This window comes from Schistocerca gregaria, chromosome 1 (genome assembly GCF_023897955.1).
Source record: "Schistocerca gregaria isolate iqSchGreg1 chromosome 1, iqSchGreg1.2, whole genome shotgun sequence".
Taxonomy (NCBI): Eukaryota; Metazoa; Arthropoda; class Insecta; order Orthoptera; family Acrididae; genus Schistocerca; species Schistocerca gregaria.
In genome coordinates this window covers 827,143,905-827,167,337 of record NC_064920.1, presented here as the reverse complement: position 1 = coordinate 827,167,337, position 23,433 = coordinate 827,143,905, and the positions used below count along the sequence as shown (strand labels likewise).

Below are 23,433 nucleotides of genomic sequence, written 5' to 3'. Positions count from 1 at the left end.
CACCTTAGGCGAGTCATGTTCATACTGAGTAGTTTCCCGCGGATTCTCAGTGCCCCATATACAGACATTGTGACGGTTGACTTTCCTGTTAGTGTGGAAAGTTGCTTCATCACTAAACACAATCTTTGAATCGAAAGATTCATCTGTTTCCATTTGAGCAAGGATAAAATCACAGAAATCGATTCTTTTAATCTTATCAGCTACAGACAGTGCTTGAACCAATTTCAGACGATAAGGTTTCATAACTAACCTTTTTCGTAGGACTCTCCATACAGTTGATTGTGGAATTTGCAGCTCTCTGCTAGCTCTGCGAGTCGATTTTCCTGGGCTGCGAACAAATGCTTGCTGGATGCGTGCTACATTTTCATCACTCGTTCTCGGCCGTCCAGAACTTTTCCCTTTGCACAAACACCCATTCTCTGTAAACTGTTTATACCAACGTTTAATACACCATCTATCAGGAGGTTTAACACCATACTTCGTTCGAAATGCACGCTGAACAACTATCGTCGATTCACTTCTGCCGTACTCAAGAACACAAAAAGCTTTCTGTTGAGCGGTCGCCATCTTAGCATCAACTGACGCTGACGCCGAGTCAACAGCGCCTCAAACGAACAAATGTACAACTAAATGAAACTTTATAGCTCCCTTAATTCGCCGACAAATAGTGCTTAGCTCTGCCTTTTATCGTTGCAGAGTTTTAAATTCCTAAAGTTGTGGTATTCTTTTTGAATCGTCCTGTATATAACAATAAGAGTGAAAAAACAGGAGTGGAGGAGAAGAATGGGAGAAGACATTATTATGCAAGAGTCGTACAAGACTAAGAAAAAGAACAAGGTGAAAAGTGTGACTGGAAGGGTGAGAGGGGAGAGGAGGATGAAAAGGGAGGGGGGCCTAACTGTAGATGACAGTTAGTTAAATGGATAAGAAAGAATTGTAATGTTGGAACTAGGTATCTGTGGGGCGAGGTTTTTAGAGTTGGGTAGCAGGGGCCTTAGGAGGAGGAGAAGCAGCGAAACATACATGGGCGGATATTTGATTGAGCGTTGAAACTGGGCAGATTAGAATGAGTTGAGAAAGTGGGAGAAGGCTTGAGGATGGGGGCAAGAAACTATGACAGATGTAGACTTAAAGAAGGAAAAGGTTTGGGAGTGAGGAGACAAGAAACTACAACAGAAGCAATGATAAACAAGGAGTTGAAGAAAGGAAGGAAAGAGAGTAATCCACCGAATTTATTTAGTATAGTAATGATGGCAGGGGGAGTGAGATGAGAGAAATGTGGGAGGGGGCATATGACAAACTGGCAGGCATGTATAGTGAAGTGTAAGGAGACATGGCAGACATATCTAAAAAAAAGTGTATGGAGATAAAGGAAAAAAGAAGATAGAGAAATGAGGAGGGTTAAGAAAAAGAGGAGTGCGACACACATGTGGGATAGGTAGGAGGGGTAAACAAAGGGGAGGTGGAGGAAGAACATGGGACTGCAGTCATAATGCAGCATCCATATGAAATATGAGACAAGAATAGGAAAATACGTATTATCCACAATACATTTATAGAAATGTAATAATGCATTACAAATTATGTAACATAGGGTAATGTCTCCTTAGTAGGTGATATCACCTAATGAAAAACCTTTGTTTCAACAAAGCCTAAATACATCAAAGTATGTTGTTGTTGTGGTCTTCAGTCCAGAGACTGGTTTCATGCAGCTCTCCATGCTACTCTATCCTGGGCAAGCTTCTTCATCTCCCAGAACCAACTGCAACACACATCCTTCTGAATCTGCTTAGTGTAGTCATCTCTTGGTCTTCCTCAACGATTTTTACCCTCTACGCTGCCCTCCAATACTAAATTGGTGATCCCTTGACGCTCAGAACATGTTCTACCAACCGATCACTTCTTCTGGTCAAGTTGTGCCACAAACTTCTCTTCTCCCCAATCCAATTCAATACTTCCTCATTAGTTATGTGATCTACCCATCTAATCTTCAACATTCTTCTGTAGCACCACATTTCCAAAGCTTCTATTCTCTTCTTGTCCAAACTATTTATCGTCCATGTTTCACTTCCAAACATGGATACACTCCATACAAATACACTCCTGGAAATTGAAATAAGAACACCGTGAATTCATTGTCCCAGGAAGGGGAAACTTTATTGACACATTCCTGGGGTCAGATACATCACATGATCACACTGACAGAACCACAGGCACATAGACACAGGCAACAGAGCATGCACAATGTCGGCACTAGTACAGTGTATATCCACCTTTCGCAGCAATGCAGGCTGCTATTCTCCCATGGAGACGATCGTAGAGATGCTGGATGTAGTCCTGTGGAACGGCTTGCCATGCCATTTCCACCTGGCGCCTCAGTTGGACCAGCGTTCGTGCTGGACAAGCAGACCGCGTGAGACGACGCTTCATCCAGTCCCAAACATGCTTAATGGGGGACAGATCCGGAGATCTTGCTGGCCAGGGTAGTTGACTTACATCCTCTAGAGCACGTTGGGTGGCACGGGGTACATGCGGACGTGCATTGTCCTGTTGGAACAGCAAGTTCCCTTGCCGGTCTAGGAATGGTAGAACGATGGGTTCGATGACGGTTTGGATGTACCGTGCACTATTCAGTGTCCCCTCGACGATCACCAGAGGTGTACGGCCAGTGTAGGAGATCGCTCCCCACACCATGATGCCGGGTGTTGGCCCTGTGTGCCTCGGTCGTATGCAGTCCTGATTGTGGCGCTCACCTGCACGGCGCCAAACACGAATACGACCATCATTGGCACCAAGGCAGAAGCGACTCTCATCGCTGAAGACGACACGTCTCCATTCGTCCCTCCATTCACGCCTGTCGCGACACCACTGGAGGCGGGCTGCACGATGTTGGGGCGTGAGCGGAAGACGGCCTAACGGTGTGCGGGTCCGTAGCCCAGCTTCATGGAGACGGCTGCGAATGGTCCTCGCCGATACCCCAGGAGCAACAGTGTCCCTAATTTGCTGGGAACTGGCGGTGCGGTCCCCTACGGCACTGCGTAGGATCCTACGGTCTTGGTGTGCATCCGTGCGTCGCTGCGGTCCGGTCCCAGGTCGATGGGCACGTGCACCTTCCGCCGACCACTGGCGACTACATCGATGTACTGTGGAGACCTCACGCCGCACGTGTTGAGCAATTCGGCGGTACGTCCACCCGGCCTCCCGTAATGCCCACTATACGCCCTCTGTCAAAGTCGTCAACTGCACATACGGTTCACGTCCACGCTGTCGCGGCATGCTACCAGTGTTAAAGACTGCGATGGAGCTCCGTATGCCACGGCAAACTGGCTGACACTGACGGCGGCGGTGCACAAATGCTGCGCAGCTAGCGCCATTCGACGGCCAACACCGCGGTTCCTGGTGTGTCCGCTGTGCCGTGCGTGTGATCATTGCTTGTACAGCCCTCTCGCAGTGTCCGGAGCAAGTATGGTGGGTCTGACACACCGGTGTCAATGTGTTCTTTTTTCCATTTCCAGGAGTGTACTTTCAGAAATGACTTCCCGACACTTAAATCAATACTCGATGTTAACAAATTTCTCTTCTTCAGAAACTCTTTCCTTGCCATTGCCAGGCTACATTTTACATCCTCTCTACTTCGACTATCATCAGTTATTTTGCTCCCCAAATAACAAAACTCCTTTACTACTTTAAGTATCTCATTTCCTAATCTAATTCCCTCAGCATCACCAGACTTAATTTGACTACATTCCATTATCCTCGTTTTGCTTTTGTTGATGTTCATCTTATATCCTCCTTTCAATACACTATCCATTCCGTTCAACTGCTCTTCCAAGTCCTCTGCTGTCTCTGACAGAATTACGATGTCATCGGCGAACCTCAAAGTTTTTTTTCTTCTCCATGGATTTTAATACCTACTCCGAATTTTTCATTTGTTTCCTTTACTGCTTGCTCAATATACAGATTGAATAACATCGGGGAGAGACTACAACCCTGTCTCACTCCCTTCCCAACCACTGCTTCCCTTTCATGTCCCTCGACTCATATAACTGCCATCTGGTTTCTGTACAAATTGTAAATAGCCTTTCGCTCCCTATATTTTTCCCCTGCCACCTTCAGAATTTGAAAGAGAGTATTCCAGTCAACATTGTCAAAAGCTTTCTCTAAGTCTACAAATGCTAGAAACGTAGGTTTGCCCTTCCTTAATCTAGCTACTAAGGTAAGTCGTAGGGTCAGTATTGCCTCACGTGTTCCAACAGTTCTACAGAATCCAAACTGATCTTCCACGAGGTCGGCTTCTACTTGTTTTTCCATTCGTCTGTAAAGAATTCGCGTAGTATTTTGCAGCTGTGACTTATTAAACTGATAGTTCGGTAATTTTTACATCTGTCAACACCTGCTTGCTTTGGGATTGGAATTATTATATTCTTCTTGAAGTCTGAGGGTATTTCGCCTGTCTCATACATCTTTCTCACCAGATGGTAGAGTTTTGCCAGGACTGGCTCTCCCAAGGCCGTCAGTAGTTTCAATGGAATGTTGTCTACTCCGGGGGCCTTGTTTCGACTCAGGTCTTTCAGTGCTCTGTCACACTCTACACGCAGTATCGTATCTCCCATTTCGTCTTCATCTACATCCTCTTCCATTTCCGTAATATTGTCCTCAAGTACATCGTCCTTGTATAGACCCTCTATATACTCCTTCCACCTTTTTGCTTTCCCTTCTTTGCTCAGAACTAGGCTTCCATCTGAGCTCTTGATGTTCATACAAGTGGTTCTCTTGTCTCCAAAGGTCACTTTAATTTTCCTGTAGGCAGTATCTATCTTACCCCTAGTGAGATAAGCCTCTACATCCTTACATTTGTCCTCTAGCCATCCCTGCTTAGCCATTTTGCACTTCCTGTCGATCTCCTTTTTTAGACGTCTGTATTCCTTTTTGCCTGCTTCATTTACTGCATTTTTATATTTTCTCCTTTCATCAATTAAATTCAATATTTCTTCTGTTACCCAAGGATTTCTACTAGCCCTCGTCTTTTTACCTACTTGATCCTCTGCTGCCTTTACTACTTCATCCCTCAAAGCTACCCATTCTTCTTCTTCACTATATGTTATGAACAACAGATACTACAAGCAAACTTACTAGGAGCAGAGAATGGTAAAAAATCTCCAACAGGTACAATGAACCTTAAATTATCATGAATGGTTACTTGTGTAAAAATTGCTACATGCTTCAGTTGTGACAGTGCCAGAATTATTCATATCCAAAAATATGGTAAATTAAATATAAAAGTAGAGCCAAAATGAAGTCAGAAATAATTTAATATAGAAGCAGTAACAATACAGTTTGTATTGTCAGCTGGTAACCAAAATGCATTGCTCAAACAGACTCATTTACAGGAACTTTTAATGAAGTACGTTAATTCCGAAAACACATCTAATTGAGTTAGAAAATCTGTGAGGAACACAGGAGTAAGTACCTCGAGATGTTTGTTACTGTGGCATGACAACATACGAGTTTAGGTATTTCAGTAGTAAATAGGTAAATAGTTGTGCAACATTAAAAGCACAGAATATTACACATTTGATGTGAGTTGAAGAAAACATATTGTACGTAGTTTCTATGAGAGGGAGAACTTAAAAATATGTAAAATGCACTTTACAAATGTTCACAACTGAAGCACGTAAATATTTTTTCCACAAGTAGCCTGTGTGTTAAGGTTCATTGTACTTATTTAGATTTCGTTAGTTCCCAGCTCCTAGTAAACTTCCTTGTAGTATTTTGGATCTATACTGAAGATCCAAAGAAACTGCTTTAAGCATGCATATTCAAATACAGAAATACCCAAAGAGGCAGAATATGATGCTGCGGTCGGCAACGCCTATATAAGACAAGCTTCTGGAGCAGTTGTTAGATCGGTTACTGCTGCTATAATGCCATGTTATCAAGATTTAAGTGAGCTTGTACGTGGTGCTATAGTCGGCGCAGGAGCGATGGGCACATCATCTCCGAGGCAGCGATGAAGTGGGAATTTTCCCGTACGGCCATTTCACGAGTGCACCGTGAAAATCAGGAATCCGGTAAAACAGCAAATCTCCGACATCTCTGTGGCCGGAGAAAGATCCTGCAAGGGACAACGACTAAGAGAATCGTTCAACGTGACAGAAGTGCATCCCTTCGGCAGACTGTAGCAGATTCCTGTGTAGGCCATCAAAAGTGTCAGTGGGCGAACGAGACATCATCGATATGGGCTTTCGGTGGCGTAGGCCCACTCGTGTCTCTTGATGAGTGCATGGCACAAAGCTTTATTCCTTGCCTGGGCCCGTCAACACCGACATTGCATCGTTGATGACTGGAGACATGTTACCTGGTCGGACGAGTCTGGTTTGAAATTGTATCGAGCGGATGGACGTGACCCAGTGACCCCGCATGTCAGCAGGGGACTGTTCAAGCTGGTGGAGGATCTGTAATGTTGTCGTGCGTGTGCAAATGGAGTGATGTGGGACCCCTGATACGTCTAGATACGACTCTGACAGGTAATAGGTACATAAGCATCCTGTCTGATCAACTTGCATCGATTCATGTCCATTGAGCTTTCCGACTGACTAGGGCAATTCCAGCTGGACAGTGGGACACACCATACGTCCAGAAATGCTACAGAGTGGCTCCATGAACACCCTTCTGAGTTTAAACACTTCCGCTGGCCACCAACTCCCCAGAAATGAACGTTACTGAAGATATCTTGGATGCCTTGCAATGTGCTGTTCAAGAGATCTCCAACCCCTCATACTCTTACAAATTTATGGACAGCCCTGCAGGATGTAAAGGGTCAGTTCCCTCCAGCACTACTTTAGACGGTAGTCGAGTGCATGCCACGTTATGTTGTAGCACTTCTGCGTGCTCGTGGTGTCACTACACGTTAATAGGCAGGTGTACCAGTTTCTTTGGGCTCTTCAGTTTACATCTATTGTTAATAAGATATGGTGGACGTGAACAATTATGTCATCATGCTTTACTAAATTGTGGCTCCATTCCAAAGTTCTTCCTCTCTTCTCATCCCCAACCCCACTCCATCCCAACACTTGTCCTATTCCCATTTTTCTTTATCCACCCCATTTCTCTTTCCTTTTTTTCCTTCCCCTCCTGAAACGTTACTATACATGTCTGTCGTGTCTCTTTATACTTCAACATACATGCCTACTATTTTGCCTTCATATCTCCCTCCTCCCTGCCATCATTGCTATATTAATTAAATCCAATGGATTACTCTCCTCCCTCCCTTTCTTCATCTCCTTATCATTGTGCCTGTTGTAGTTCCTTGTCTCCTCACTCCCAAGCATTTTCACTGTTTAACGCTCTGTCTGTCGTAGTTTCTTGCCCACACCCCCAAACCTTCTCCCACCTCCTCAACCCCTTATAATCTGCCCAATTTCAACACTCAGTCGAATATCCACCCATGTCTGTTTTGCTGCTTCTCCTCCTCCTATCGCCCCTGCTAGCCCACTCTCCTCCATCCCCACCCCGTGTATACATGCTTCCAACACTACAATTCCTTCCTATCCATTTAACTAACTGTGGTCTACAGTCGGGGGCCCCTCCCTTTCCAACCTCTCTCTCCCCTCTCACCCTACAGTCGCACTTTTCACCTTCTTTTTTTTCTTTATCTTGTACGACCTTTTCATAATAATGTCTTCTCCCATCCTTCTCCCCCCCCCCTCCAGTTTTTTCTCTCTTATTGTTATATTTAGTACTTTTATATTATAATCGGCGCTTACTCTATCGTTTTCTGTGATTCATTTGTTTTTGTATTTTGTTTCGTCTGTTCCTTAGAGACTCTGGTATCTTCATGTATGTTCGCTTGATATTATTAACGATATTATTTCCGACCTGATGTTTACATGTAAATGCAAAGATGATGATTCACAATGTCGCGTCCAAAGGAGTTGTCATAACGTAGCAAAAGTGGAAGCCGACGTCCCACATCTTAAGTAGTCTAAAACATTAGTTTCGCCGCATTCATTGTTCTTGATCTATATTAACGACGTAGGAGACCATCTGAGTAGCCCTCTTCGATCGTTTGCAGATGATGCTGTCATTCACGCGATTGTAAACTCATCAGATGACCAAAACTAATTGCATAATGATTCAGATGAGATATCTGTTAGGTGCGAAAAGTGGAAATTGACCCTGAATAAAGAAAAGTGTGAAGTTATTCATATGAGTACTACAAGAAAACCGCTAAATTTCGATTATGCGATAAGTTACGCCAATTTGAAGGCTGTAAATTCATCTACATACTTAGGGATTACAATTACAAATAACTTAAATTGGAAAGATCACATAGATAATGTTGTGGGTAGAGCAAACCAAAAACTGCGATTCATGGCAGAACACTTAGATCTACTAAAGAGACTGCTTACACCATGCTTGTCGGCCTTGTCATGGGGTATTGCTGTGGGGTGTTGGCTCCGCATCTGGTGGAACTGATGGATGATATTGAAAAAGTTCAAAGAAGGGGAGTTCGTTTTGTTAAAAAAAAAAAAATGGTTCAAATGGCTCTGAGCACTATGGGACTAAACTTCTGAGGTCATCAGTCCACTAGAACTGAGGACCACTTAAACCTAACCTACCTAAGGGCATTACACACATCCATGCCCGAGGCAGATTTCGAACCTGCGACCGTAGCGGTCGCGCGGCTCCAGACTGTAGCGCCTAGAACCACTCGGCCACTCCGACTGGCAGTTCGTTTTGAATTATCGCGGAATAGAGGAGACAGTGCCACAGGCATGATACGTGGGGTGGTAATCATTAAAACAAAGGCGTTTTTCCTTGTAGAGGTATCTTCTCATGAAATTTCAATCACCAGTTTTCTCATCCGAATGCGAAAACATTCTGTTGGCATCCCCCTACATAGGGAGAAATGATTATCACGATACAATAAGACAAATCAGGGCTCGCAAAGAAAAATTTCCAGCGTGCGGTGAGAGTGGAACGGTAAAGAGACACCTTGAAGGTGGTTCATTGAACCTTCTGCCAGGCACTTTATTGTGAATAGCAGAGCAATCACGAAGATGTAGATGTAGATGTAGATTCCTACCTCTATGGTTCGCCTCAGATCCTTCACTGTGACGTCACTCCGATGTGCCTGTGCCCATTTTCGACCGTGTTGGGTGCTTTGATTGTGTGGAGATGTAATTGTTTCATCAAAAATGCCAGCTTGAGTTCTTTATGGGCATACTAAACGATCCAATGGTAATCTAAAGGTTTCGGAATCACATTTGATTCGTAAGTGGAGCCGCTCAAGTGATATTTTCTTACCTGAATTATTTTTGTACTGTTTACTTTCATTGTAGTGGTTCTGTTTCTGTCATTTGACTTTAGGTTTGCTTTACTTTACTCAGTGTCTGTTCTTTTTCTTCTTTCCCGTGTTTTTCATTGCCTTCCAAATCGCAAGCACACCGACATCAGACACACACACTCTATCACCGGTCTCTTACCCTCACAGCACACGGCTACGTAACCGCGCTGATAGATGGAGCAGCATGACATGCTTTAAAATCCTCCCGCCGATGGTTATTCATTGTTTACATTTACTCCCCTTTTTAAAAAGGGACAGCACTCATGTGTGTGTGTGTATGTATGTGTGTGTGTGTGTGTGTGTGTGTGTGTGTGTGTGTGTGCGAGAGAGAGAGAGAGAGAGAGAGAGAGAGAGAGAGATTGCCTGAATGTGTTTGTATGCTGCGCTTCCTTTCTGAAGTAGGCTTCGGCCGAAACCTTATCCGAACACTTTTTTCGTCGTGCCTGCCTGCTGTTCGGTGAGTGAGTGCCAATCTGTCCGTTTGTTCAAATGTGTGTGAAATCTTATGGGACTTAACTGCTAAGGTCATCAGTCCCTAAGCTTACACACTACTTAACCTAAATTATCCCAAGGACAAACACACACACACACCCTTGCCCGAGGGAGGACTCGAACCTCCGCCGGGACCATCCGCACAGCCCACGACTGCAGCGCCGTAGACCGCTCGGAATCTGTCCGTTTCACACTATAGTTATTCCTTCATAAAGTTTCTTATAAGTAATCCATTGTAGTTCTAAAGGAATAATTATGTACGTAATTCAAAACCAGAAGAACCACGTCGCATTATAGTTTTCTGAAGCACAAACGGGGGTTCACAATATTGCAATCATAAGTTTTGATCACTTACCCATTGAGATAACATTCCTGAGAGCCGACAAAATAATTGTACATTTCTGAATGTTTAAAGCAAGTTGCCACCAACTTGAAATCTTATCAAGATCTAGCTGAATATTTATGCAGTTTCTTGTAGATAGTAATTCATTATAGATAACTGCATATCTGCAAAACTCTTGGTGTTGCGATTAATATTGTCTGAAAGGTCATTAATATCCAACATGAACAGCAAAGGTCCCTATACACTTCCGAGGAGCATGCCTGAAGTAACTTCTACGTACGACGAAGACTCTCCATCCAAGATAAGATGCCCTACTAAAAATTCCTCAGTCCAGTCACAGATTTGACAATAAGCGTAGGTGTGGTAATGATTCAAATGCTGTCCAGAAATCGAGTACTATTGCATCAACCTGATTGCCTTTATCCAAAGCTTGCAGTATGTTACCTGAAGCGCAAATTGGGTTTCACATGATCGATTTTTTTTCGGAATCCATGCTGCTTGTCATTGATGAGGTCATTCTGTTCAAGATACTTCATTATGTTTGAGCTCACAATATGTTCTAAGATTCTACAGCGAATCGATATCAAGGACGTTAATTTGGTGGGTCACTTCTACACCCTTCTTCTAGACGGGCGTGACCTGTGTTTTTTTTTTCCAAGAACTGGGCACGTTCAAGGGATCTACGGTAGATTATAGCTAAAAGAGGGGATAACTCAGCCGCAAATTCAGTATAGAATCTGACACAGTTTCCATCAGGCCCTGAAACTATGTTCAGTTTTAACGACGCCAGCTGTTTCTCAACACCACTGACTCTAATACTTATTTCATTCAACCTTTCAATGTTACGTGGATTAAATTGGGGCAATTCTCCTGGGTTTTCCTTTGTAAGGGAACATTTGAAAACAGAGTTAAGCATTTCATATTTTGCTTTGTTACCCTCAATTTCTGGTCCCGTCTCAGTCGCCTACGGGCTGGATGATAACTTTGGTTCCACTAACAGCCTTTACATACCCCGAAAATTTCTTTGCGTTCTGTGAAAGATTATTTGACAGTATTTTGCTACATTAGCCATTGAAGGCCGCATGCATTACTCTCTTGACAGCCAAACGTATTTCATTCAAAATCTCTCTACCTACAGCCCTACGCTCTGTTTTATACCTATTATGCAGTAATCTCTTTTCCTTTAGAAGTTTCTTTGCAGTGTCTCTATGCCATGGAGGTTCCTTCCCATTATGAACTGTTCTACTAGATACGTATCTATGCAGTGTGTGGCCAAAAATCCTTTTAAATTTGAGCCGTAGTTCCTCTACATACTCCTTCTCTGTGTTGAAAGTTTAAAGTTCCTCATAGAGATGTGACACTACTAATTTTTTTATGTAGTTTACTGAACGTATATATATTTCTGCTTCTTTTGTTGTCCTTTGTACTTTGGTAATCATTGTTGCCACAACTGCGTCATAGTCACTGATCCTCAAAGAGGTAAAATCTATTTGTTGCCATTAGATCCAACATATTTCCATCATGAGTGGGGTTCATAAGTATCTGCTCTAGGTAGTTTTTAGATAAGACTTTTAGTAATGTTTTACAGGATGTCTTACCATGCCCACCACTAACAAGACTAATTTCCCTAATTAATTATTGGATGATCAAGGTCTCCACCAATGATTACAGTAAGATTAGGGATTTAACGTAGAAGTGAATTGAGGTTACATCAGGAGATGAGTCCAGTGGGTGATAGAAGGATCCAGTTATCATTTAATACTGGCCCCTGATTCTGAGTCGTGCCCGAACAGTCTCACATGCAGCTGCAATTTCTGTTTCGGTGGATTTGAGTTCCTTGTCTATTACGACAAATACACCATCTCCATTTTCCATATGCCTAATCTTTCGATGTACACTTAAATTTTCTCCAAAAATCTTATTGATGTCAAGGTTGCAGTCCTGGCGATCAAAAATGATCTTGGCGCCTGGGCTATTGCCAGCGCGGAGCTTGAGGGGCGTCTTGAAGAATTGGAGAATGAGAACAATAGATTAAGGCAGCAACCATCCAAAACTTGGGCTGCAGTGGCTGCGCAGGCAGTCACAAAAACACAAACGACCAAAGAAACAATCACAAAGGTTTCAAAAAGGCCGGACACGGCGGTCTTCCTAAGACCACTGTCCGGACAGACAGTCAAAAAAGTACAAGACATATTCACCAGAACTATTGACCGTGCTAAAGGTAAGATCAAAATCAACCACGTCAAGGCAACTAAAAACGTAGTAATTGTAGACGTGGCAACGGGGGAAGACAGGGCAAGATTCTAAACAACACCAAACTTAATAAAGCCTTAAAATGCGAACGGCCAAAAAGCGGAATCCGCTGGTGATCTTGTACGATGTACCAGTGACATTAACAGAAGCAGACATATATGAAACTTTATATAATCAAAATTTTGATGATATAGAGTGGGAAACTTTTAAGAACGATTTCAAACTGCGTTTCAGGACGGGGCCCCGGGAGCGTGATGTCGTTCATCACGTTGCCGAGGTCTCGGGAAAGATGTGGCGCAGAATCACCGCCATGGGAAGAGTCTATATAGGCTTTCACGCCATTATTGTACGCGACTATCTAGTGGTCCTCAGATGCCACAGTTGTGGCGATCTAGATCATGTATACAAGCACTGCGAGAGGAAGCCGGCTTGCTCCAGGTGCGGGGCAGAGGATCATACAAGAAAGAACTGCGGCAAAGTCGGGAACTGTATACCCTGCATAAAAAGAGGAAAAAAGTCATGCAACACCACCGGTAGAAATTGCCCTACCTACAGAATGCTTCAGCAGAAACTCATAGCCCGAATCGACTATGGTTGAGTCCCTAACTGGGAACAGGAAGCCTATGAGAAAGTCTCCAAGCAAGAGATTGAGGGATGCAATAAGGGCCAATAAATTCAGAGAATTCATCCAGAAGACCACCAGGCCACAATCTCACACAATCATAATGAAAGATGTTTGTATTCAAACAGACCTCTGTGATCAGAATGATGCACTCTCCCCTCCAAACCGGGGACGAAGGTTGCCTAAAGACCATGTACGACCACTTGGGCATCCTGTGGTAGGGAATTCATCAACAGAGGAGTTGAAGGCAACTAGTAACGGAGAGGAAGTGCAGGTAAACGCACTAAGCAGTACAAGTACACCGATAAGCTCAGCAATTGAAAGAGAGCTGGGAATTGATCCTGCTAGGATTTACCCCAACCTGGAGCACACGTTACAGCTGTCTAGACTGGAGGAGCCGGCCGTCCTCATAACAGCCTTAAGGCATGTGGTGCGTTTCGGCCACGAATATGGCAGAGATACCACCTTTCCAGTAATGGAGGCTGTAGATAGAATACAGATTAAGACAATGAATATCCCCATAGACTTCGGAGCCCTGCGGGACTTGGTCAAGAAGGTGTTTGACAGACGAAATGAAAAGTTCGACCTCAATGAATTATACAACCAATTTGTCATCACTAACGGAAGGATAGCATACGATTGGCGCAAAAACTGGCCGGAATCTCACATCCACATATACTTCCCACGTGAGCCGTTTAAAAGTGGGACAGATAAACACACAACAGTAAACTAGTCCTGCAGGAACTCCGAAGAGTGGTGGATGAGGAGAACCTGGACGTACTCTGTCTGCAGGAGCCATACTCCCTGGCTGGGAGGATCCCGTTCACTGCAGTCAACTGGCAACCAATCTATTGTGGAGCGGAACCAAGAGACGCGGTCGTAATCATAAATAAAGCATTGAGAGCCACAGTTCTAGCGCAATTTTCTGATGACCACTGCAACGTCGTGGAGCGAGTACTCTACGTTGTCAACCTGTACTTTCAGTACGGAAGGCAAATAGATGAATTTCTGGGCAAGCTTGTTCAAATAGCCACGGCGTCGCGGGGACGTAGAATTCTTGTGGCAGCAGATACCAACGCAAAATCCCCCCCCCCCCCCCCCTGTGGTTCAGTGGTACTCAGGATGACCGAGGTGAAAAAGCTGTCGACACAATCATGGCACTACAATTAATGGTCGGCATGAAACAGGGGAACCCTCCCATTTACACTGGTGGCGGAGGGTAGGGCACAAACATCGACGTTACTGTTGTAACGCCGAACCTTGTAACAAAGATATCGCACTGCACAGTATGGGACCAAATTACCGCAAGTGACCATAATATAATAACATTAACTATCGGAGACAGCGAGTGCCACTGGGACATGGGGTGGGAAACACAGCTCAATTATAACAAAACCGATTGGGACCTTTTGGCGAGGGAGTGTGATATTCCAACATTGCTGGAGAGTGATGATAATGTGGAAGAGTATGCTAAAGAACTAACACAAACAATAAGTAGGGCGGTGAAGACAGCTGTGCCAACCAGGAGGAGGGCGGTGGCGGCCTCCCCTTCACCATGGTCGGCCGAACTGGGGCAAATGCGCCAGGCAGTAAGGAGGGCGAGGAGATATTACCAGCGGTGCGTCGTCTGGCATGAAAAGCAGCGATGGCTGTAGCTAGACAGAGAATCCAGAGAACAGTTTCAACAGGAGCTCGAGGCTTTAAGGATGAGGAGCTGGGAGAAGTACGTACATAGCCAATTGGCTACCGACCCTTGGGGAATCCCATTCAAGTTAGTACGTGAGAAAATCAAATCACCTATGGTGCTATCTACCGTCAGGGACGGGGACCGGATGACGGAGTCCCGGCAGGAAACTGCGGAGGTCCTCCTCCGGGTCCTGTTGCCTGACGATACAGATGAAGATGACTCTGCCGAACAACAGAGAATCAGGAGAGAGCACCAACGGGTCTATGAAAATAATAGTATGATTTACCCCTTCTCCGAAAAAGAGGTAGGCGCTCAAATCAAGGCTCTGAAAAAAGGCAAAGCTCCTGGCCCTGACGGCATCACTGCGGAAGTAATACAATTCCTCGCCCCTCCATCTGGTGGCACCACTCACTAAGCTGTACAACGAGTGTTTACGGCTTGGGAAATTCCCCTCAATATGGAAAAAGGCGATTGTGGTCATAATTAAAAAAGGCCCACTTAAAGACCCTAAGGAAGCCAAATCTTACAGACCTATCTGTTTATTGGACCTGTTGGGCAAGCTTTTTGAGAGGTTGCTAGCAGACAGACTGGCAGTACACCGACTCCTGTGCGGGATGAGTGACAGACAATGCCGTTTTCGCTCGGGGTGGTCGGCGTCTGACGCAACCGCCCTCGCTGCGGATGTCTGTGACTCTGCCCCGCACAAGTAGATTGTCGGCATCATGGTAGACATCAGTGGCGTCTTTGACAAACTGTGGTGGCCTTTACTCTTCTCCTGCCTGCAGGAGAAGGAGTGCCCAGGGCCGCTGTATGGATGTCTCAGGAGCTATTGTGCAGAAAGGGAGGTTTGACTGTCGGCCCCTAGCGGCAAAGTCAACAAGAAAATAAACAAAGGGTGTCCTCAGGGTTCCGTCCTGGGGCCCCTCTTTTGGGACATAAACATGGAGCCACTCTTAGACGATCTGAAGAGCAGTGAAGATGTACTAGAGGTCATAGCCTACGCAGACGACCTCTTCCTGCTGGTCGGCGGCCGTAGCCGCGAAGACTTAGAGCCAAAAGTAGAGAGAGCGATAGCTATATTGACCACATGGTGTAACAAAACAAAAAGGACTATCGCACCTAACAAGTCCACTTACCTATTACTCAAAGGTCAGCTACTAAGAAACCCTACAGTCAGAATTAACGGCTTGCCGGTTCTCAGGCTCCGTGAAGCCCGATACCTAGGCGTAATCGTCGACGAGAGGTGGAACTATGCATCACATATTGACACAGTAACACAGAGATCACTAACAGTGCTAAGCAATTTAATCGGAATTGGGCACAAAAGATTCCATCTCCCACCTTACCTAATCAAATTGTACCATAATAGGATTCTGACATCTATCGTAGGATACGGGTTATCGGTCTGGGCTCATAGGCTCACGAGGGTCATGCTCGCCATGGCCGTAAGAAGAGTGCAGCGGAATATGCTCCTACGTTCAGTAGGATGACCGAAAGAAGAAATTATGGGGGTATACGTAGGAGATAAACCAAGCATTAAAAGAAGGGGGTCTGAATTACGGCAGTATCTTTGGGATAACAATGAGACAGGGCGTAGAACACATGAGCTGCTTCCAAACATAGAGGAACGCTTAAAACTTACATACCTCAAACCAACTAGAGGCTTGCTGCACTTCCTTACTGGACATGGACCCAACCAGACATATCTGTGTCGGTCTCTGAAGAGGGCTACACCAGCGTGTGACTGGGGAGCAGTGCAGAGCACTCCAGACCATGTGGTGTACGAGTGCCCCCTCTTCGACGATGTTGCACAACAACTTAGGGAACAACTACGCAACAACGACACGCACCACCTGCTCAGGCAAGAGGACACATTTAATGTCCTGAATAAACTAGCAGATGCGATCTCAAGCAAAGTTCTCAAAGAATACATAATAAACAGTACCAGACTTAGACTCCGTACACCCTCCCTGTTCCACCAGGACATGGTCATGGCCAGCTGCCTCACGGCTGGAATCCGCCATGTTTTAGGACTAGGTAGGGGCGGGGGGGGGGGGGGAAGGGGGGGGGGGGGGGTAGTACATAACCACCGGACTTGACAACGCGCCGATAATGACAGTAGATATAGAGATAGATTAGTTATAGGATCAGAAATAGGATAATTAGAATAGTATGGAACTGCAGCGATAAAGTCATCGGTCAACCCAGTGCCAGGGGCACTCCCACTGGGATTAGCCCAGTGGGAAAGGCCAGCAAAATAGGTTTGCTTCTACTGGCACACCTGTAACGCTGCAGGTAGAGTAGTCATAGTAACATATTAAAAGTAGTATTCAAGTCTAACAGTAGAAGAAAATGCAATCTAATCATCATAACAACATCCGTAGTAAATAACAGTAGAATAGTCCCCATAGTGGTGAAGGCATTGTAGTATTAACCTGTAGTGTTAGAAATAGAATCTACTAATGTACTTAGGTAGTAGGTTAACTTGTATAAATATAATGATTCGAATACAGATTTTTTTTAAGAAAGAAAAAAAACAGTAAAATATGTGAATCTAGAATTTCAAATGGCCCACAGGAATCTTGTACACGTGCTCCCACACGAACGGAAATTTCTAAGGTGGCTTCTATGTACTGTTTACATATGACTACCCCTTATCCATCACGCCCACTGCCTTTCCATGACATTTTACCACTCAGTGTATAACCTATTCCCCAGGAATTTACTGATGAAGGTATCCTGTAATAGACACGGTAACGGCCCTATCATCCTCTTTCCTATTCGTAAAATACGGCCTTCTACGATCGTCGTATGTTACAAGTTTTTGATCGCGTCTGCAAAGCACCTAAATCGCTCCAGGCAAATGTCGGGATGGTTCCTTTGAAAAGGCACGGCCGACTTCCATCCCCGTCCTTCTCTAATCTGATAAGACCGATGACCTCGCTGTCTGGTCTCTTCCTCCACAACAACCCAATCCCAAAACCACTTTCCACGCAGTTTCAACTAGCATGAATCTAGCTCTCTTACGCAGTACTAGAGAATAAAGTGCCCGTAGCTAGCCTTGAGGATGTACTGTTAAAATACTCCTGCATATTCTTCACATATCTAATAAACTGCGTAGAACGAAGTACCATAATGGCTACCCTAGAGCAGTGAACTTCATAATGCCTGGAATGATCTTGCATTCTGAGCTACGATATAATTTCATTTGCAGTAGCGCTAGTTATTGGTTGTTGCAATCAGTTGTACCAAAGTTTGCACAAATACTCAGTGTCTTGCAGAGCGTAAGACCACGTTCTACATTCCAGTCTACCTGCCATGTACCTAATACTAGGAAAAAGGCGTTCCCCAAACGGAAAACAACAACTCACACCTACAATCCTATCTCTATGCTCTCCTCCGAGTCAATCTACTGCAGATTCTTCATGTAGAAATTGTGATTCCAGAACGGAACGATAAGCGGAAAGATTTGGTCGTCTACAGACCTAACGTCTGCCGATGAGCTCAGACCATTTAAATTTCGTTTTCATTTACGAGGGCGTGCGGAAAATTAATGCCTCGAATTCCTGATTTGAAAACTCTGTAGCTTTTTAAATAAAAAAAACTTTTTTAAGATTCGACATCTTTATTCTTTATGCCTACATATTTATTTCTCAATATAGTCACCATGGCGACGAGCACATTTCTCACAGCGAGAGACCAGTTTCTTGATACGGTCACTGTAGAATGTTTCACTTCATTGAGGGAGCCACAACTTTGCCTCTGTGTGCACCGCTTCATCAATATCAAAGTGAAGTCCTCGAAAGTATTCTTTAAGTTTTGGTAACAAATGAACTGTATAGAGGATGATACATGACACTGAAACCCAGGTGTCGGATTGCTGCAGATGTAGCAGAGCTCGTGTATTGCCTGTGATTGTCATGCTGAAGGAGAAGGTGCACCATGTGAGAACAAACTCTTTGAATTCAAAACTCGATTACAGCACGCTCTTTCTGACGCATCGGCATAGTTACGTTACACACCTCAATGCTACACTCCATAATTCGGAACCCTCTAGCGGCAGGATGCCCGCAAATATACTTTAAGACAAATTCAAGAGCAAGAGCTTCTCAGTATCAGTAAGTCAATAAGGCATTGGTACACCTCTGACCCTTACGTAAGCAATTTTTCGGTTTGGCAATGGCAGACAGAATTATCTGCCCTCCTGAGGGATGTTGTTGCTATTGTGGTCTTCAGTCCTAAGACTGGTTTGATGTAGCTCTACATGCTACTCTATCCTGTGCAAGCTTCTTCATCTCCCAGTACCTACTGCAACCTGCATCCTTCTGAATTTGCTTAGTGTATTCATCTCTAGGTCCCCCTCTACTATTTTTACCCTCCACGCTGCCCTCCAGTACTAAATTGGTGATCTCTTGATGCCTCACAACATGTCCTACCAACGGATCCCTTCTTCTAGTCAAGTTGTGCCAAAAAATTCCTCTTCTCCTCAATTTTATTCAATATCTCATTAGTTATGTGATCTACGCATCTAATCTTAAGCATTCTTCTGTAGCGCCACATTTTGAAAGCATCTATTCTCTTCTTGTCAAAACTATTTATCGTCCACGTTTCACTTCCATACATTGCTACACTCCATACAAATACTTTCAGAAACTACTTCCTGACACTTAAATCTATACTCGATGTTAACAAATTTCTCTTCTTCAGAAACGCTTTCCTTGCCATTGTTAGTCTACATTTTATATCCTCTCTACTCCACCATCATCAGTGATTTTGCTTTCCAAATAGCAAATCTCCTTTACTACTTTAAGCGTCTTATTTACTAATCTAATTCCCTCAGCATCACCCGACGTTTTTCGACTACATTCCATTATCCTCGTTTTGCTTTTGTTGATGTTCATCTTATATCCTCCTTTCAAGACACTGTCCATTCTATTCAGCTGCTCTTCCAGGTCCTTTGCTGTCTCTGACAGAATTACGATCTCATCGGCGAACCTCAAAGTTTTTTTTGTCTTCTCCATGGATTTTAATGCCTACTCCGAATTTTCTTTAGTTTCCTTTACTGCTTGCTTAATATACAGATTGAACAACATCGGGGAGAGGCTACAACCCTGTCTCACACCCTTCCCAACAACTGCTTCCCTTTCATGCCCCTCGACTCTTATAACTGCCATCTGGTTTCTGTACAAATTGTAGATAGCCTTTCGCTCCCTGTATTTTACCCCTGCCACCTTTAGAATTTGAAAGAGAGTATTCCAGTCGGCATTGTCAAAAGCTTTCTCTAAATCTACAAATGCTAGAAACGTAGGTTTGCCTTTCCTTAATCTTTCCTCTAAAATAAGTCGTAAGGTCAGTATTGCCTCACGTGTTCCAACATTTCCACGGAATCCAAACTGATCGTCAAAATCGCGAGCCTGCTCATAATGTTCCAAACGTTCTCAATTTGAGAGATATCCATTGACCTTGTTAGCCAAGGTATGGTTTTGCAAGCACGAGCACAAGCAGTAGAAAGTCTCACCAATTGTGGATGGGCATTATCTTGCTGAAATATGAGTCCAGGATGTTGAGACACGAAGGGCAAGAAAACAGTTCGTAGAATATTTTCGACGTGCAGCTGTGCTGTAAGGTACCGCGGATGACAATCAAAGGAGTCCTGCCATGAAGTGAAATGGCACCCCAAACCATCCTTCCTGGCTGTCTGGCCGTATGGAGTGCTACAGTGATGTTTGTATCCCACCGCTGTCTTAGGCGTTTGCAGACACGTCTTCGGGCTGTAATCTAATTGACTGGAGTAGAATTGTCTTCAGTGATCCGTCTCGTTTCGAACTGGGACTCCATGACCAATGGAGCCGTGGCTGGAGGCGCCCTGGCAGTGCTGGGACACCGTTCTGAATGTAGCGCACAGTACTACCCAACAACCAGGAATGACGGTACGGCGTGCAACTTCATTTCATAGCAGAACTCGTTTGGTTGTCATAGCGGTACATCAGCGATATTCTACAGGCCGTTTTGTTCCCTTCATGGCATGACATCCTGGGTTTACATATCAGTAACATAAAGTTCGCCAGCACACGGCGAGGGTTTCTCTACTGTTTGTCACGTACTTTCCAAACCGTTCCTTGACCAGCTAGGTCTTCGTACCTCTCCGCAATTGCGAACTTTTGAAGCACTATGAGCGACGCCCTCCAACACACTCGGGACTCTGACGATCTGACAGAAATTGATACGATGTCCCTATCAACCAGTGCCAAGCAGAATAACTGCTTGCATAAGGGCCAGAAGTGTACCAACGCGTTATTGACTTGCTCAATTTGTGAAGCACTTTCTTTCGAATAAATCTTCTAATTTCTCTGAAACTGTAATCAATATGTGCGGTGTTTGTTCTTGCGGACATGTCCGAAAGAACAGACGCCATTTTCTGATCAAGCAGCCATTGTGAATTGAGAGTCAAAGGAATTCCAGCTGCGATGGGCATTGATTGATCCAACATTACCCATCGACTTTAGTCAGTGCCCGCTAGCAGTCAGTGTGTAATCCCTTTGTGTAGAAATTGTAATCTTTTCTTATGTACATCATATCCGCCAGTTTTCTGCACATTCGGATAATTTCTTCGTGGTGCATCGTTTATATTGTCTTAGAATGTATGCAGACATGATAAAAATGTAGAATGTTAATAAAGTTTGTTTCATGTAAAAATTTTTAAGAGTTTTCGTATAAAGAATCAGGACGTATTACTTTTCAGCACGCCCTCGTATATATTTAAGACTAGAACAGCACTTACATACACAATATTAAATCATCTCACAGTTTCACAGGGTGTTAATCACATGCCTCTCTACATGAGCATCATTAAATATTCATAAATCAATCAAATCATATTTTTATAACACACTACTAGCAGTGTGAAGTAACGCTCCCCCCTAATAACACGAGACAATGAATCGCTTTAGAGACCAGCCGAAAATACAGTATTTTACTCGTACTCATATGCAGTCCTTCTCGCTTATTTCGATCTAAAAAAAACTATTTTTGAATAGAACAAACGGATATGTAGTTTTGTTGTTGTTGTTGTTGTGGTCTTCAGTCCTGAGACTGGTTTGATGCAGCTGTCCATGCTACTCTATCTGTGCAAGCTTCTTCATCTCCCAGTACCTACTGCAACCTACATCCTTCTGAATCTGCTTAGTGTATTCATCTCTTGGTCTCCCTCTACGATTTTTACCCTCAACGCTGCCCCCCAATGCTAAATTTGTGATCCCCTGGTGCCTCAGAACATGTCCTACCAACCGGTCTTGTCAAGTTGTGCCATATACTCCTCCCCAATTCTATTCAATACTTCCTCATTAGTTATGTGATCTACCCATCTAATCTTCAGCATTATGGTAGTCTTATTGTTCCTTGTAGTAGATAGAAATTTATTTGTGCACTTTCCCAGCACAAATTTCCATTCTACGACAGATTTCGAGTGGCTTTTTTTCCCTTGGTTTCAGCGATATGCTGGGGGTACCGGCCGACGGTGGAGCCGATGGTGCTGGTGTTCATGTTCTCGTTCGTGCTGGCATACTCGGTGCTGGGAGGGCTGTTCCTGGAGCGCGTGTGCCGAACCAGCGACATCGCCAGCTGCACCTCGGAGGAGCGCGCCTACTCCAGCAGGCTCGTCATGTACAAGACCATCATAGAGGCCATCGTGCCCGCCATCGTCTCGCTCTTCCTGGGGCCCTGGAGCGACAAGTACGGCCGCAAGCCCATCTTCATCTGGTGTTTCTCAGGTAGGAGCCTTTCATCGTAGTACAAACTCAAAAGGTCACGTCGTACGGTGCTGACCGATCGGAGTACCCGAGATGTTTCCAGAATGAGATTTTCACTCTACAGCGGAGTGTGTGCTGATATGAAACTTCCTGGCAGATTAAAACTGTGTGCCGGACCGAGACTCCAACTCGGAACCTTTGCCTTTCACGGGCAAGTGCTCTACCAACTGAGCTACCCAAGCACGACTCACGCCCCGTCCTCACAGCTTGGGTAGCTCAGTTGGTAGAGCACTTGCCCGCGAAAGGCAAAGGTTCCGAGTTCGAGTCTCGGTCCGGCACACAGTTTTAATCTCCCAGGAAGTTTCATATGAGCGCACACTCCGCTGCAGAGTTAAAATCTCATTCTGGAAACATCCCCCAGGGCTGTGGCTAAGCCATGTCTCCGCAATATCCTTTCTTTGAGGAGTGCTAGTTCTTCAGGGTTCGCAGAAGAGCCTCTGTAAAGTTTGGAATGTAGGAGACGAGGTACTGGCAGAAGTAAAGCTGTGAAGACGGGGCGTGAGTCGTGCTTGGGTAGCTCAGTTGGTAGAGCACTTGCCCTTGAAAGGCAAAGGTCCCGAGTTCGAGTCTCGATCCGGTACACAGTTTTAATCTGCCAGGACGTTTCATACCCGAGATGTTGTTCGGCTACCCAAAAAAAATTCTTCTTCACTCACAGTGGTACTTCTAGAATCCGAGCGGAGTGCTCGCGGGGTTAGAGGAGTAATGGCGTAATGTAACGGATAGAGCGGTCCCTCCCACCGGAGGTTCGAGTCCTCCCTCGGGCACGGCTGTGTGTGTTTTTGTTAGCTTAAGTCAAATGGTTGGTTCAAACGGCTCTAAGCACTATGGGACTTAACGTCTGAGTTCATCAGTCCCCTAGACCTAGAACTACTTAAA

The 23,433-nt window shown here is 44.6% G+C and overlaps 1 protein-coding gene across 1 annotated transcript in view; it reads left to right on the top strand.

Moving 5' to 3' along the window:
* LOC126271845 (proton-coupled folate transporter-like) overlaps nucleotides 1-23,433 on the top strand; it is a 156,327-nt gene that overhangs the window by 19,676 nt on the left and 113,218 nt on the right. Inside the window, exon 2 of the mRNA XM_049974184.1 lies at nucleotides 22,237-22,515. Within this exon, the coding sequence (XP_049830141.1) occupies nucleotides 22,237-22,515 (279 nt within the window). The remainder of the gene's footprint in view (nucleotides 1-22,236; nucleotides 22,516-23,433) is intronic.